The sequence below is a fragment of the Salarias fasciatus genome, chromosome 19 (genome assembly GCF_902148845.1).
Source record: "Salarias fasciatus chromosome 19, fSalaFa1.1, whole genome shotgun sequence".
In the NCBI taxonomy this organism is placed as follows: Eukaryota; Metazoa; Chordata; class Actinopteri; order Blenniiformes; family Blenniidae; genus Salarias; species Salarias fasciatus.
Genome location: NC_043763.1, coordinates 12,552,660 through 12,566,865, shown reverse-complemented (window position 1 = coordinate 12,566,865; position 14,206 = coordinate 12,552,660). Strand labels below are relative to the sequence as shown.

The 14,206-nt window shown below is 45.1% G+C and overlaps 1 protein-coding gene across 1 annotated transcript; it reads left to right on the top strand.

The window, feature by feature from the left end:
- Nucleotides 1-1,890: 1,890 nt before the first annotated feature.
- Nucleotides 1,891-13,876, top strand: LOC115406613 (phospholipid phosphatase 2-like). The gene is made up of 6 exons (XM_030116747.1): nucleotides 1,891-2,168; nucleotides 11,302-11,453; nucleotides 11,564-11,826; nucleotides 11,983-12,040; nucleotides 12,360-12,536; nucleotides 12,625-13,876. The coding sequence occupies exons 1-6, from the start codon at nucleotides 2,108-2,110 to the stop codon at nucleotides 12,775-12,777; spliced, it is 864 nt and encodes a 287-aa protein (XP_029972607.1). The 5' UTR covers nucleotides 1,891-2,107; the 3' UTR covers nucleotides 12,778-13,876.
- The last annotated feature ends 330 nt before the right edge of the window (nucleotides 13,877-14,206 follow it).

Below are 14,206 nucleotides of genomic sequence, written 5' to 3'. Positions count from 1 at the left end.
TTGCATCTCGCAGCCTTCAGCGCATTGCTTCAGTGCTGTTTTATCAATAAATGTGGACATGTGTTATGATGACTGAACTTCTGGACTAAATTTCTTTCGTTCATAAAACTCACAAAGAGATCATTTTTAGTTTTATGTTTTAAATCGGATAAAATATATAAATGTTTTTTTTTTTTTTCGCACAAGCAAAAAAAGTAGTAAAATAGTCAATGGTGCAAATCCTTTAATATTAAGTGACTGTTATAGCTTTATTACAAGTTGGTGCCTTTTTGTTGACTTGCATTTTTTAAATATATGAATGTGAACCAACTGGATTAAGTCACATTTATCTTAATCTTTAAAGTTCTTAAGGTCAAATGTGTGATTTCCATGAGTAACGCTATGAATGAGAAGGTCAAAACATTTGAGAAAACAAAAACGAGTAAAGTTTAAATCGTTTTTTTTTTTGTTTGTTTTTGCAGTTCTTCATTAAAAATTAACATGCCAGTAAAGCTTCAGAAAGTAAAATAAAAATAATCTTTTCTTCATGTTGTGGCGCGGGTGTCCTCTGGGGGGCGCCAGAGAGCCTCAGTGAGCTGTGGGGCTTCTTTCAGTTTGGAGCAGAAAACAAGATTTAAATCATTATTATAAGAAACGAGACAAATTAAAATGATAATAACCAAATATTTGTCATCAACAGCGTCGGTAGGGAGGGAGCCGCGCCTCCCCAGCAGCTTTTAACAAGAAGCGTTTCATTTGGAAAACCTTTGGATGTTTGGTTTTCATCCAAAAATGCTCCTTGAAGTTGAGACAAAGCATGTGCGATGTGACAGCTGGGAGGGCCGAGAGGGGGTCAGAGTGATCCAGGCTCTGTGGGGGGGTCCCTTCCCCCCACACGATGAAAACCCTCAGCAGAAATACAGGTATCTGCCATTAGATGAATCACGGATTTTCACAGTTGCATTAAAGTGTCTTCAAGCTGAACTGAAGTACAAACAATAATAAAGTAAATTCTACATTTAAAATTTGATATAAACAAGACAAAAAACTGGAGCCCTTTCTGTGAGGAGTTTGCATGTTCTTCCTGTGTATGCACAGGTTTCTCCCACAGTCCAAAAGGTGAAAAAAACTGCATGTGAGAACGCGTGAGACTGAGTAATAGCCTGTAGGTGTAAATGTGTGTGTGTTGTGACTCTCTGTGTGAGTGCATCCACTGAGTCATAGTCAGATTTTGATTTTATTTTTCAATAAATCCAAGCGCCTTGAAAGAGGTTAACAGGAAGAAGGAAAAAAAAAAGGAAGAAAGAAAGCAAACGTTTCCGATATTTCATAATCTAACTGCAGAAGTTTTTCTCCTCTTTTCACCTTTTGATCTTTGACCTTTTTCTCCCGGTATCTAAACCAACGCAAACTTGCTGACATTGCTTCCTCTCCACATTCCGATCTTCCACTTTCTCACTCCGCGATCTGACAGACGCCCGAAAAACGCTCATGCCATATTTGGAAACAATCTGGTGCCAGAATTACGCGCAGCTTCTCACCTCACCTCAAAAGGCAAACTGTTTCTTTTTTCTTTTTTCTTTTTTCTTTCTTTTTTTTTTTTTTTTACGGTTGGATATGTGTCCATTAACGTGCAAAACGGAGAAAGAGAAAGTTTTCCCTGCTGTCCAGTGAGTCAAATCCAAACATACAAACCGTGCGGACGCGCCGCGCCGCGCCCCCCTCCGTGCGTAAAAGGAAAGGGCGCACTGAGGGAGGGATAGGGGGAGAGGGAAGAGGGGAGGAGAAGGAGGAGGAGGGAGGAGAGGAATGGGGGGAGGGAGGAGGAGGAGGAGGAGGAGGAGAGAGGGGAGAGGGGGAGGAGGAGAGAGGGGAGAGGGGGAGGAGGAAGGGGAGAGCCACTGAGCGCTCACCTGCTCACAGCCAAGCAGCGCGCGGACAGAGAGACAGCCGGGAGGAGGCGGGCAGGTACACCGAGGAGCCGGAAGAGCGAGCACGTCGTTTTGTCCTGACAGCACTTTGGTCCAAAAGTCGCTCCAGGTGTTTCCCAGCAATACGGACGCCTCTTTTTAATTAGTATTTTCAGAACTCTGTGTATTTATGAGAGAAACGCGGTGCCGGAGGAAACATGACGGAGCAAAGAAAGAAGCTGGTTCTGATCGTGGTGGATGTTCTCTGCGTCTTTGTAGGTGAGTTTGCTGCTTTTGTTTCCCCTTCCTTCTCTCCTTCCTTCTGGCAACATGGCTGGAAATGTGAGCAGAGTTGTACCTGGCTTACTTTTCTTTTAAAAAGATATTTTAAGATAGATATAGTGGTTTGCGCGCAGTGACGCAAAACAAGCCTCTGACTTGTGACTTCACAAGAATCAGGATTCCAAGTAACCTGCCAGCTGAGATAGAACATGCCCCCATGTGTTTGAACTTCTGCAATAGAAAAAAAGAGAAGCAGCTCCGAGGTTGTCTTTATTTTTAAACTATGCAGCACAGACTAAACTTCACAAGCCATCCATGGTTTCTGTCTTGTTCAAACAAGCCGAAGTGGATCTTCTTTCCCAGCTCTGAGTGAGAATCCTGCTGGGACTTTGATTGATCTCTGGGATTCACTGTGACGATTTCTTCTCTGACATAACTCCAGCAGATATGAAACCAGGTGTCCTCTGACCTCCCGGGTTTGAACTGATCCCTCACAGGAGCAGTTTGGCTGCATGTGCGCGTCTTAAGCTCATTTTATTGAAATGTCCAGCCCTCAGGAGGACACATGCTTTCTCTGTGTATACCCCCCCCCCCCACCCCCCCACCCACACACACACACACACACACACACACACACACACACACACACACACACCACCCCACCCTTCTCCCTTTGTGTTTTCAAAGTTAGGCTCAGAGGAAGAGCAAAGGTCAGTGGATCTGAATAATCAGATCTGTGTGCAACCTTTACATTCCTGTTTTGGAAACTTGGGGTGTGGGTGCTCATCTGCTGAGGGTGGGCTGCTGACTGTGTGTGTGTGTGTGTGTGTGTATCTTAAGTCCTGTGCATAGATCAACAGGGCTTGTTGTGGCTTGTCCGGCACTCTTGAGGATTTTCCTTCTGTTTGTGTCGCATCTTCTGGCTTTTCGGTGACGTCCTGATGCAGCCGGAGGTCTTACGGAGCAGAGCGTCTCTCTCCACATTCACATCGCCTCAGGTCCATTTCTGCAGGGGCGAGACGCGGAGTTAAGCCCGATGCCTGGCTGCAGAGCGAAGGCATCTGTGTCCGTGTGTGTACTCCAGTGGCTGATGCATGTGGTGACTGACTGAGAGGAATGATAATGACAGCTCTTCACACTCCTCTGAAGTCCACCGCCAGAACGCCGCATCCTCACTGTGCTCAGGATAAGATGGGGGAAAAATCTTAGGTGATCAGGATGAATTCTAATTAGTAGTAAAGGAAATGTGTGTGTGTGTGTGTGTATTTAGAAAAAGCTCCTGTGAATGAATTTGACCACACTGGTGAAATTAAAGATGACACCTCATTTTAAAGAACGGGATGTGATGACAAATCTCCAAAAGCTGTCTGACTAATCATTTCAGTTATGAAAGTGAGGCTTGTGCAAATCAGTCATGTAACCTCTTTTTTTTTTTTAAAGTAGAAACTTTGGATGTGAGAAAATAAGTGAAGTTGCAACACTTTGACTGATTTGTGTGACTTCCGCCATACATTTGTCCTTCTTGATTAAACATTAATGCACATACAAACTACTTTAAAGTTCCACTTATTTTTTTTTTCTTAGAATCAGGCCGTCGGGGGGGTGTGTGTGTGTGTGTGTGTGTGTGTGTGTGTGTGTGTGTGTGTGTGTGTGTGTGTGTGTGTGTGTGTGTGTGTGTGTGTGTGTGTGTGTGTGTGGTGTGTGTGTGTGTGTGTGTGTGTGTGTGTGTGTGTGTTCTCGTATTTCTATCCTTGTTGGGGCCAAATGTCCCCACAAGGATAGCAAAACGTGGAACGACGTGCCTTGTGGGGACCTTTTTCCGGTCCTAAGTAGGAGAAACAGTGTTTTCTTGACCATGTTGTTGTTACTGAAAAAAGTAAAAGTGCAAAAACATTTCTTTAGGGTTAGGCTTTGTTGTGGTGTGGGTTAGGGTAAGGGTCAGGGTTAGGGGCTAGACATGAATGGGAGTCAATGGACGGTCCCCACAAGGATAGAAATACAAGACTGAGCGTGTGTGTGTGTGTGTGTGTGTGTGTGTGTGAAGCAGAATCAGGTTCGATCTCTGCTACTTACCAGACTCTGTGATTGTGTGTTTGCGGGTGATTGTGTGATTGTGTGTGAGATACTGCAGGAATGTGCTGAACGTCCAGATTGTAACCGATCTGCTCAGTGTTTTATTCCTCCCTCTTCCTCTCTGCAATCCAACCTTCATCCTGCCATTATCTGTTGCTGCACGCACTGTGCACAAATATAACCTTTTATATATACAAGTGCGCCAGAAAGCCACTCGCTGCCTTTTCAGGAACATTGCTTTGATTTACATCCTGCAGGTTTACTCTGAGCTCGGCCGTGGACACTTGCCTAACTTAACACTAAATTCAACTTTATGCCTTTATTATTGATGCTACTTGATCCACCTTCGCTGTATTGACGCTAAACTCCTTCCGTCACGATAAGCAGCCGTCGCTGCTCTGTGTCTCCATGATCAGTCAGTTTGTCTCATTTATGAAAAGCCTTTGCAAATTCAACATAATAGCTTTTCCTAAAGCATTTTCTTTGGATCAGAGTCATCTTATGGGCTGTAACGGATCTTTTGATGGGCTGGGTTTGGCCCACAAACCATAGGTTTCACATCCCTGTTGTTGCATGCCACTGCTTCAACAGACAATAAGATATTTAGGACTCATGCTCGCCCAAGACAACGGTCTCTTATTTGCTGAACAAACAGGAGAATTGAAGCATTTCCTCTTCGAAACGTCAGCAAGAAAGTGAACGAACCCATTTTCCAACAGGTCAAACTCCTTTTAACCATCAGTCTTTGTTGAGGAAGTGTTGTTTCCACATGTTTATCTCACAAAGCTCAACAACTCCATGCTTTCCGCCGTGATTAAATGTTTGTCTCAGTTTTTTTTTTTTTTTTTTTTTGAGAGACTTTGAAGAGCTGCGGTCCATCAACACGATGGAGTCCAGCTGCTGCAGTTACTTCATCCGACTCCTTTCTCTTATCTCGTCTCATTCGCAGAAAATAAACTAGGATGAAGTCTTTAGAAATAACATTTCAGATACTTCAGAGACTCTTTTTTTAAACTTCTACACAGTACAATCAGTGCAATAAAATAGATTTTATCTTTTAGGTTTTCCAACTTGGGGAAAAAAGTGTCTAGAGAAATATATATATGTATAGCGAATGATTGTTTGACAGTTTAATTGAACACACACACACACACACACACACACACGGAGTATCTTCTTCTGCAAATATGTGTCAAAGTCAAGTGGGAAGTGTTGACTTGTGCTGCCTGGCATTCCTGTGTGAAAATGGAAAAGGGATGTGTGAGTTTGTGTGTGTGTGTGTGTGTGTGTGTGTTCACATAAACTCTGCATGTGCAGTGAAACTTCATTGTCCTTTAGTGGTTTCAGGAGTTTCAGTGGTTTCGTGTGACTGAGGACCACATCGGTTTCTTTGTTTGTGTGTTATAAAAGTAAAATTCACACACAACAGTGACTGAGCCTGCATAAAGGACGTCTGGAGGAATGTGTCAAAGACTAATATCATCAGGAAGAAAGGAGAAATAATGATCGGTGCATCTTTGTCTGCACAAAAATAGAGACATTTGTTTCCTTTTTCAAGGTGGCAAAAACAAAGACAGCCTTGATTTTTCATTTGTCTCAAGAAACTCAAGCGCTGAACTCCTTGGAGGAGATGGGAGAGGAAAGAAAACGTAGGTGGTAAGTCAGTTTTTACTGGCCCCTTCAGATTCGGACATCGCAGGAGAAAACAGTGCTGCTCAGATGACGCTGTGAGGATTCTGAACGCAAGAAAAGAAAGATGTCATTCTTTCCTCTCACTTCAGGGACAGGAGACGCGTTTCTCTGTTCCTCGCTGTAAACCACAGCCGGAACTGAGAATAACCTCAAACTTCCAGTTTACCGTTAACATTTCACATAATCTCCAATAAAACTCTTGTTTTGCTCGTTCTTTTCAGGTATAATGAAAATAATGTATTTGTTGTTAAAAACACCGTTTATGTTAACACGTCACACACATCTTAAAAAATGAAATGTGGCATCTCAGGCCCGCTTTACACGCCGCGTTCCAGTGAAAACGCAGGACTGATCCAAAGGCAGAACTTTTCGACAACGCTTCGACGCCGTCGGCACGTGAAATCGGTGCGATCGCAACATTTCAGCTGCATCGAAAGGACGACGACGACGACGACGACTGCTTCCCCAACAGTTTCTGTCGTGCAGCTGGTAACAGCAGGACAAGACACAGTTTACAGAATCGAACGAATCCAACCCACATGTGAAGCTATCGATACATGGCCTGTGCCCCCCGTGGAGCTTTCCAACAAAGCTCGTTCTCAGTGCTGTGGAGGACTTTCCCAGGAAAAATCCCCGGCCTCACAGGAAATGATGCACACTGTTTGGAAGTCAAAGAGTAACTGTCCCAACAAAAAAAAAAAAAAGAAGAAAAGGAGAGGTCATGAACAATGATGACTGTTACACACAAATGAGATAAAAACATCTGAAACTTGGAGCCGTTCTTCTTTCTGAGGTCATTTCTGGGAATGCAGATAAGAAACGCAACGTTTCCAGAATAAACCCAGGAGAGGAATTTCTCTGATTTGAATTTATCAGTATATCGTTTTATTGGTGTGATGTGAGGCGGCGGTGGCGGATCCCTGTCAGCTCACAGTGTGTGAGGTCGGTCAGATCTCACAGCCTTCCGACAGACGCTCACATACATCATGTTCGCATATTTCTACAGGATGAGCAGCTGGCAGTGTGTGTGTGTATGTGTGTGTGTGTGTTGTCCACTCGTCTTGACCTCTGCATAACAGGAACATTTCCCCCTTCCCGCAGGGTCAGAGGTTAAGGGGAAGTTATACTTGTGTCTGATCCCAAATTCCATCATGTTTATTTTCTCAAAGTGAAGTCGGGGCTGCGTTCTAACAGGAGATTATGAAAGCGTAAAACAATCCTTTCCCCTTCTTCCTTTTTTAAATCTCTCCTGTGAGTGAAGACAAGAAGGTTTATGTGTCTCTTCCTCCGACAGTTATTATCGCATTGTTTGCCGTGCTAAGAGTTTATTCACTCCGCAGCTTTGTTTAAAATACCACAATGGGACGGTGCAGGCTGATAAAGATCCTTATCTTCCCCCCGATAAGTGTTGAATCATTCAACGTGATGATGTACATAAGCTGCAGTCATAACTTTCATAAATTATTCTGAGAACTATCTTCTGGCTGTGTCAACTCGCTCTCGCTTTTCCAGCCCTGCAGTCGGTAATACAAATCTTCATAATGAATCTAAACTAACAGTGTGCTTCACAGTGGATTCCACATTGCTTCAATGTAACAGAATACTGTCATTTAGTGAAAACCCTGGGAGTGGCGAAGCGCAGATTAATCGCATTGTTCTGAAATTGGGTCGTGCACCTTGTGTGGCAGGTGGAATCGCAGGTGTGTGAAAGGTGACTGTGACTTAACAGCATAGAGAACATTGAGACTTACATAAAAGATGCAGATTAACCTACTTCCTGCAGACTTCTTGATAAAATAGAAGACGCCGAAATAAAAATGTCAGTGAAAATGGGCATCAGTAGTTTAATGTTGAGCCATCTGTTGAAGAACATCATGTATTTCTGAGTTTAGGAATTAACGCTAGAACAGGAAACTTTTACTTTTATAGCAGACTGGATCAGGCAGATGCTTTTATTTTGACGCACTCAGAATAAGAGCAGTGACGGAAGAAAGTCAAACACACGACACTAATCACTCTCGGTCCGGACAGTGTTCAACCAAACTAGTAAAACTAAACCACTAATAACACCAATACCATCTTAACACCAACATAAACCACAAGAATGACATTTCAATCCCCAACTCCCATGATGCATTGCAGCACAGGCGTTCAGCCATGCGTATTAATTATTTAACGTAAATGACCAAACACATATGAACTGATCTAAATACAAACTTTTCTCAAACATGAAAATCTACTTGATAAAACCTCGTTCTGGTGTAAACGTAGTAATCAAATGTAATCATATTTTACTACACTCCAAAGTTCATTTTTTTTCCAGTGTCGTAAATCACTAACTGTGGTTCTTTATCTACTTCACAGCAGAGGAGAGTTCACTGAATGACACATGGAAGAGATCCTGGAGATCTTTCTGGAAGCTTCACTCTTCACTTTTGAGTTTCAGGTTTTTTTTTTGTAGTGAATGCATCACGCAAACACATTCGTCACGTCGTAATCATCAGGCCGAGCGCGAGGAGACGATCCGATCGTAGAGAAGTGAGAAGAGGAAAGCAGGAAGGATCTAAGATGTGAAATACTCTTGTAAATCCAACACCCTCTTTTTTTCTTTTCAGCCGCTGATAGCAGAGCGCTGCCCCTCCAGCACCGGCCTATGAAAACATACCAGGCCCTCTGGAATAATAGAGGAGATAAAAACTGCTCAGATAATAGGAACTCTCCACAGGCTCGGCTCCCAGAAATGTTTCGGGCCAGCACGATGTGAAGGTGGGGGGTTCGACTTCCTCGCTGATTTTTTTTTTTTTTTTTTTTTGCGGCTAAATAAACTTGGCGTGTTGTGTTTTTGGAAGCCGTCGGCCAGCTCTGGCAGTGCGTAGTCACTGGAGAATTGTGTCAAACAAGCAAGTCTCTTATCTAAATGTTATCCTTGCACCCTGCAGAACAAACACTGGCCGGGCTCCACTTCAAAGCGGAGCTGAGGGCACGCTTGACCTGCCGGAATAATGAAGGCGGAGATGAGCAGAGCGGAGGGAGGGCTTCCTCTTCATGGGAATACATCCCTCCCCTAATGAGGAAACTGTTTGTCATCAAGGATCATTAGTGGCACTCGATCAGACGTGGAGATGAATATCACACAGGTCTTCCTGCTGCATGGCGACAAAGTGCAGGGCGTTGCCTCCCGATAGCTTTTTAAAAAGACGGTTGATAGAAAATGAAAGTGCAGCTTTGTAATATAGTGTAAAAGTCAACACCTTTAAATATTGAAGTTATAAAAAGCTCCCATCAATCTGCAGGAAGTAGATCGTGTGTGTTGCGCAATACTGTTAAAAAAAAAAAAAAACAAAACAAACTGTTGTATGTGCTTTTGATTAGCATATTTTAGGGTGTGTGTTCTTGTACATGCCTGACAAGTGAGTAATGACAGCTCCGTTGTTACAGTAAAAATTGTCTGAGGCTGTTTTGAAACGTTGATCTCGGCCACATTTGTCCCAAGTAGCAAAAATCATCAGCATCTGTTCAGCTGATGTATCATTTCTGACCTTGGTGGAAAACCTTCAGTGTTGCGTGTGATCACTGAAGCGAATAACAACTGGAATCACACTCTTGAAGTCATAAATCTGGTGTGTTTATTTTGGATGTCAGCCCTGTGTGTCATGCGTGATTTTCCCAGAGGAACATTCTTGTAATTTTCTGTTTGCTTTTCCGTTTGATGAGTAGACGAAGTGAAGCGTTCTATCTGCCATTGATCCCCTTGTGGAAGTTCCTTTTCTGAATTGAACCCATCCTATTCGTAGCTAAGGGGTCAAAGGTCTCTCTTAGGCACCCCTGTCGGTAGTGGGATTCAATCTCGGCTATTTCTGCATCGGTCTCCTTCACGCAGCTCAAAACAAGAGTCAAAGAAACGCTGTTTGGTTTCAGCGGAGAAGATTTAGCAGTCCCCCCCCCCCATGTACTGAGCCCTGCTGCTCATCCCACAAATGCTTGTTCCTCACAGAAGCATAAAAGGGAAATGACCAGTTTATTTCAGTGGCGTAAGATTTATTGAGAGGAAGCAGTTTAGATGGGGAATGTTTTATATTGTATGAGTGCCGAAAAAATTGACAAAACATTCTTTTTTTAATATCATAATTTTAGTTTCACCTGTGGAAAAAAAAACCTAACTCATGTTTAAAATATAGGTAGTTGATAATATACAAATATTAGTGTTATTACAGTGTTATTACAGTGTTATTACAGTACATAATAAACTTGTAATTTACAACTTTTCTGAAACTTGAGCTCAACTTCTCATAGCTTTTTTTTTTTTTTTTTTGCACCGGTTTTGTTCCACCTCATGTTTTTGCCGGTAGATAAGCTGTGAATGGCCATTACATCAACGGTCTACAAATAAAGTCCACTCCACAACAGGGGAGAGATCATTTTGCCTGAACAGGCCAGTATCAACAAAAACCGTTCAAATATGTAGGTCTGTTTCTCCCTCGCCGGTTCCTGCTGCACACATGGAGAAAACCAGAGGACAGGAAACACTGGCCGTACAAGTTTCCACCTGATAAGCTGCTGGAGCGTACACGGGCATGGCGCTGTCATTTACACACATGTGTACTATATGTGTGTGTCCGTCGGCGCTCGTGTGTCTTCATGAGGTTTGATTTCATCCTGTTGTCACCCTCGCAGCAGGAAGGAAGCAATCTGCGAGTGAAGAGCAGCTCTTGTGGCGAGTGCTAATAAATATGCGGCTCCTGCTTGAAAAAACAAACCGCGTCCATCCCTCCCTGCTCGTAGCTTCGGTGGTTCAGCAGGAAGTTCTTGAAAACAGGAAAACAATTCAGAAAGGTCACGGAGTAGAAAGTTTCTGACGTTGCGAGTCGTCGGTCGGACCATTGTCCGGCTCAGATTTAGGAGACAGGTTTATGTCCTCCGGCTGCCGGCGGCTCGCTCCTGCTTTTGTTTGCTCAGGACCAAAACCTTCCCGACGCAAACCGCTTCACGTTATAGTCCCGTAAAACGTTTTCTGGGCCGCGCGTTTAAAAAGCTGTTTATATCCGACAGGTGTGTGCGTGGGTGTGGCTGTGTGTGTGTCCCTGTCCAGTCCTCGGCTCCCAGGCCCCTGGCTGCATGAACCCTGACCCTCCCGAGGTCAGAGGTCACGGCTGTGGCGTCTGATGCATTTCCACTGCGACAGGCGGTTCCTCTATAGAGAGCAAGCCCTGACCCGGCGAGGTTAAGCTGCTGCTGCTGCGCGCAAATTCATTCCCTGTGACCGCAGGATGATTTTTAATTGATGCAGGACACTTAAAGTAATCAGATTATTCTGTTTCTCAGATACTGGGAACTCAATGTCGCGTCTCTCTCTCTCTCTGCGCAGCGGCTCTGCCGTCGGCCATCCTCACGCTGATGTTCACTCCTTACCAGAGGGGGATCGACTGCGATGACAAGAGCATCAGCTTCCCCTACCGCAGGGACACCATCTCCCACGGCAGCATGGCCGCCGTCACCATCACGTGCTCCATCGTCATCGTGAGTCCCCGAAGTGTCTTGTCTGTCCGATCCCTTTAGAGCGCCGCTGTTTTCCGGAAAACCCCGCCCCACGAAGGCGTCAAAACTGAACGCTTCCTTCCCTTTCGCAGATCACCACCGGGGAGGCGTACCTGGTGCACACCAACCGCCTGCACTCCAACTCCGACTTCAACCAGTACCTCGCCGCCCTCTACAAGGTGGTGGGCACCTTCCTGTTCGGCGGGGCCGTCAGCCAGTCGCTCACCGACCTGGCCAAGTTCACCATCGGCCGCCCGCGCCCCAACTTCCTGTCGGTGTGCGCGCCGGTCGCCTGCAACGGGTACATGCAGCAGATCAACTGCACCGGGAGCCTGCGCAACGTGACGGAATCCAGGTGAGCGCACGTTACATGGCAGTAACTCAGGTTAGCGCTCAGCTCCATCTTTACTAGAATTCACAATTCGATGAGATATTAAAGAGTGATTTTGACGTACACAGATCTTTCTATTTCAAATGTGAACATCTAAAAATATCTCTTCTTGTTCCTCAGGTTATCGTTTTACTCCGGCCACTCGTCCTTCGGGATGTACTGCATGCTCTTTCTCTCGGTGAGTGTGCGTGCGTGTGTGAGCGTGTGTGCGCGCCATTACGTGGGACTTGCTTTGACCATGAAATGACTGTTTACCAAAAACATACACAAGCGAGCCAAAACAGAAGACGGTGGTCGACGCGGATGCAGAGCTCCGCTCTGAAAACACCATTGTTGAAACACGACACACGCTACAATGGCCGGAAGGCGACGCGTTTGACGGTTCTTAATCCCTGTTTGGGATTTTACAAGCTGCTGATGCAGCTATCACAGAAATCTGTCCGAAATCAAGTGTTTCGACTCGTCTGAAAGCTGATTCTTGCGTTGGTGCGTCGCAGCTCTACGTCCAGGCCAGGATGCAGGGGAAGTGGACCAGGCTGGTCCGACCCACCATCCAGTTCTTCCTGGTGGCGTTCGCCGTCTACGTGGGCTACACGCGCATCTCTGACCACAAGCACCACCCCACCGACGTGCTGGTGGGCCTGCTGCAGGGGGCGCTCATCGCCGTGCTCAACGTGAGTGGAGGGGGGAAGAAAATGTATCTTTAAATCGTCCTGTTGAGATAAATTTGACGATTTGTCTCATCGCCGCTCCTCCCTCCAGGTGCGATACGTGTCCGACTTCTTCAAGCGGCGGTCCCCGCCTCTCTGCAGGCGGCCAGACGCCGCCGAGACCGAGCAGCTGGAGCACAAGCCGAACCCGCAGCCGTCGGAGCCGCGGCACGGGAACCACCACAACTGCTCCGGGCCCGTATGAGGAACTGCACGGCCGCGCCCGCCCACAGCTGCTCTTACTAACCAGGACCCACCCACCCCACCCACCCCCACCCATCACCCCCTCCCCCTCCTCACCACGGCTTTGTTACCAGAGGACATGTACAGAAAGCAAAAAAACAAAACACTTTTACAGCTCTGAAATCGTTGAAACCTGTTGTGACAAAAGCTTCACCGTCTGAGTGTGTAAGTGTGTAAGAGAGTGGGGGTTGGGGTGGGAGGTGTGTGTGTGTGTGTGTGTGTGTGTGTGTGTGTGTGTGTGTGTGTGTGTGTGTGTGTGTGTGTGTGTGTATATGTATGTGTATGGGGGGGGGTTGTGCAACACTGTGCAATGATTTTATATAGTTATATATTATTTTAAATATTGTTTTTTTGAAGTCATCTGACAAGTGAAATGTTTCAGATTTGTGGGAGATGATTCATGCTGTGAGCTCAAGTGAGAAGTGACTGACTGTATCTTTTTAATTCCTTTTTTTTTTTTTTCTGTCCTTGAGAGGAGTGACAATCCTCCTGGAGGCTGAATGTTTTCCACTTTGTTACAGCCAGATAGGACTGTTGCTGTGTTATCTACACTGGAGCTGGATCTGATCCGCCGCTTTGGGCCTCTGCAGGCGTCTTTCGTAGTTTTACCATCTGCAGAAGACGTGCGAGTGTAATGATGGACTGCTCTCACTGCCGTATAGTATATGTACAGGACAATGTATAAAGCTAACATTTTTTTTTTATCATCCGTTTATAACTACTTTTACCTAATAAAGTGTATAGCTTTGAATGTATTAATTTGCTGTGACTTTCCAGGGATTTTGATCTGATATTTCTTTGATTTAAAAAAACCCCACAATGATAGTTTTGGAGACATGTATCCCATCAGTTCATGTTTTTTCTTTTCTTTTTTTTTTTTTTGAGGGGGAACCAACATTTCAAGCCTGAAAAAGAATAAACTCACCTTCGTGAACCTCTTCCTTCCCCCCCCCCATAACAATGTGTGTCCCCGATTGTGAAACTGTACATAATGTAATCACTTCTTTCCCTCAGCTTGTCTGTTTTCCGTAGTTTCTTCATAAACATTAGTCTTCACAGTTCTTGCTGTGTGTGTGTGTTTGTATATCCTACTGAAACACACTGTAAGGATTCTTTATAGCAACAACAGGAGTTATTAATAGTGACGTCCAGCGAGGAGGGAGTGCTCCCAAAGTGTGTGTGTGTATGTGTGTGTGTGTTCCTCCTGAAGACAGTGAACAACACACTGACGCAGGGTTCGTGTCTGAGCCTGCCAGCTGACGGTTGTGGGATTCCTCACTGCCAGAGGAATGGGGCTGTGGAGCCGCGTCACGACTGGTTTACGAGCGTTATCACCGGAGGATAACCAGCAAATCTCTTCTTTCACTTTCAAAAAGTTCCTTTACCCACAG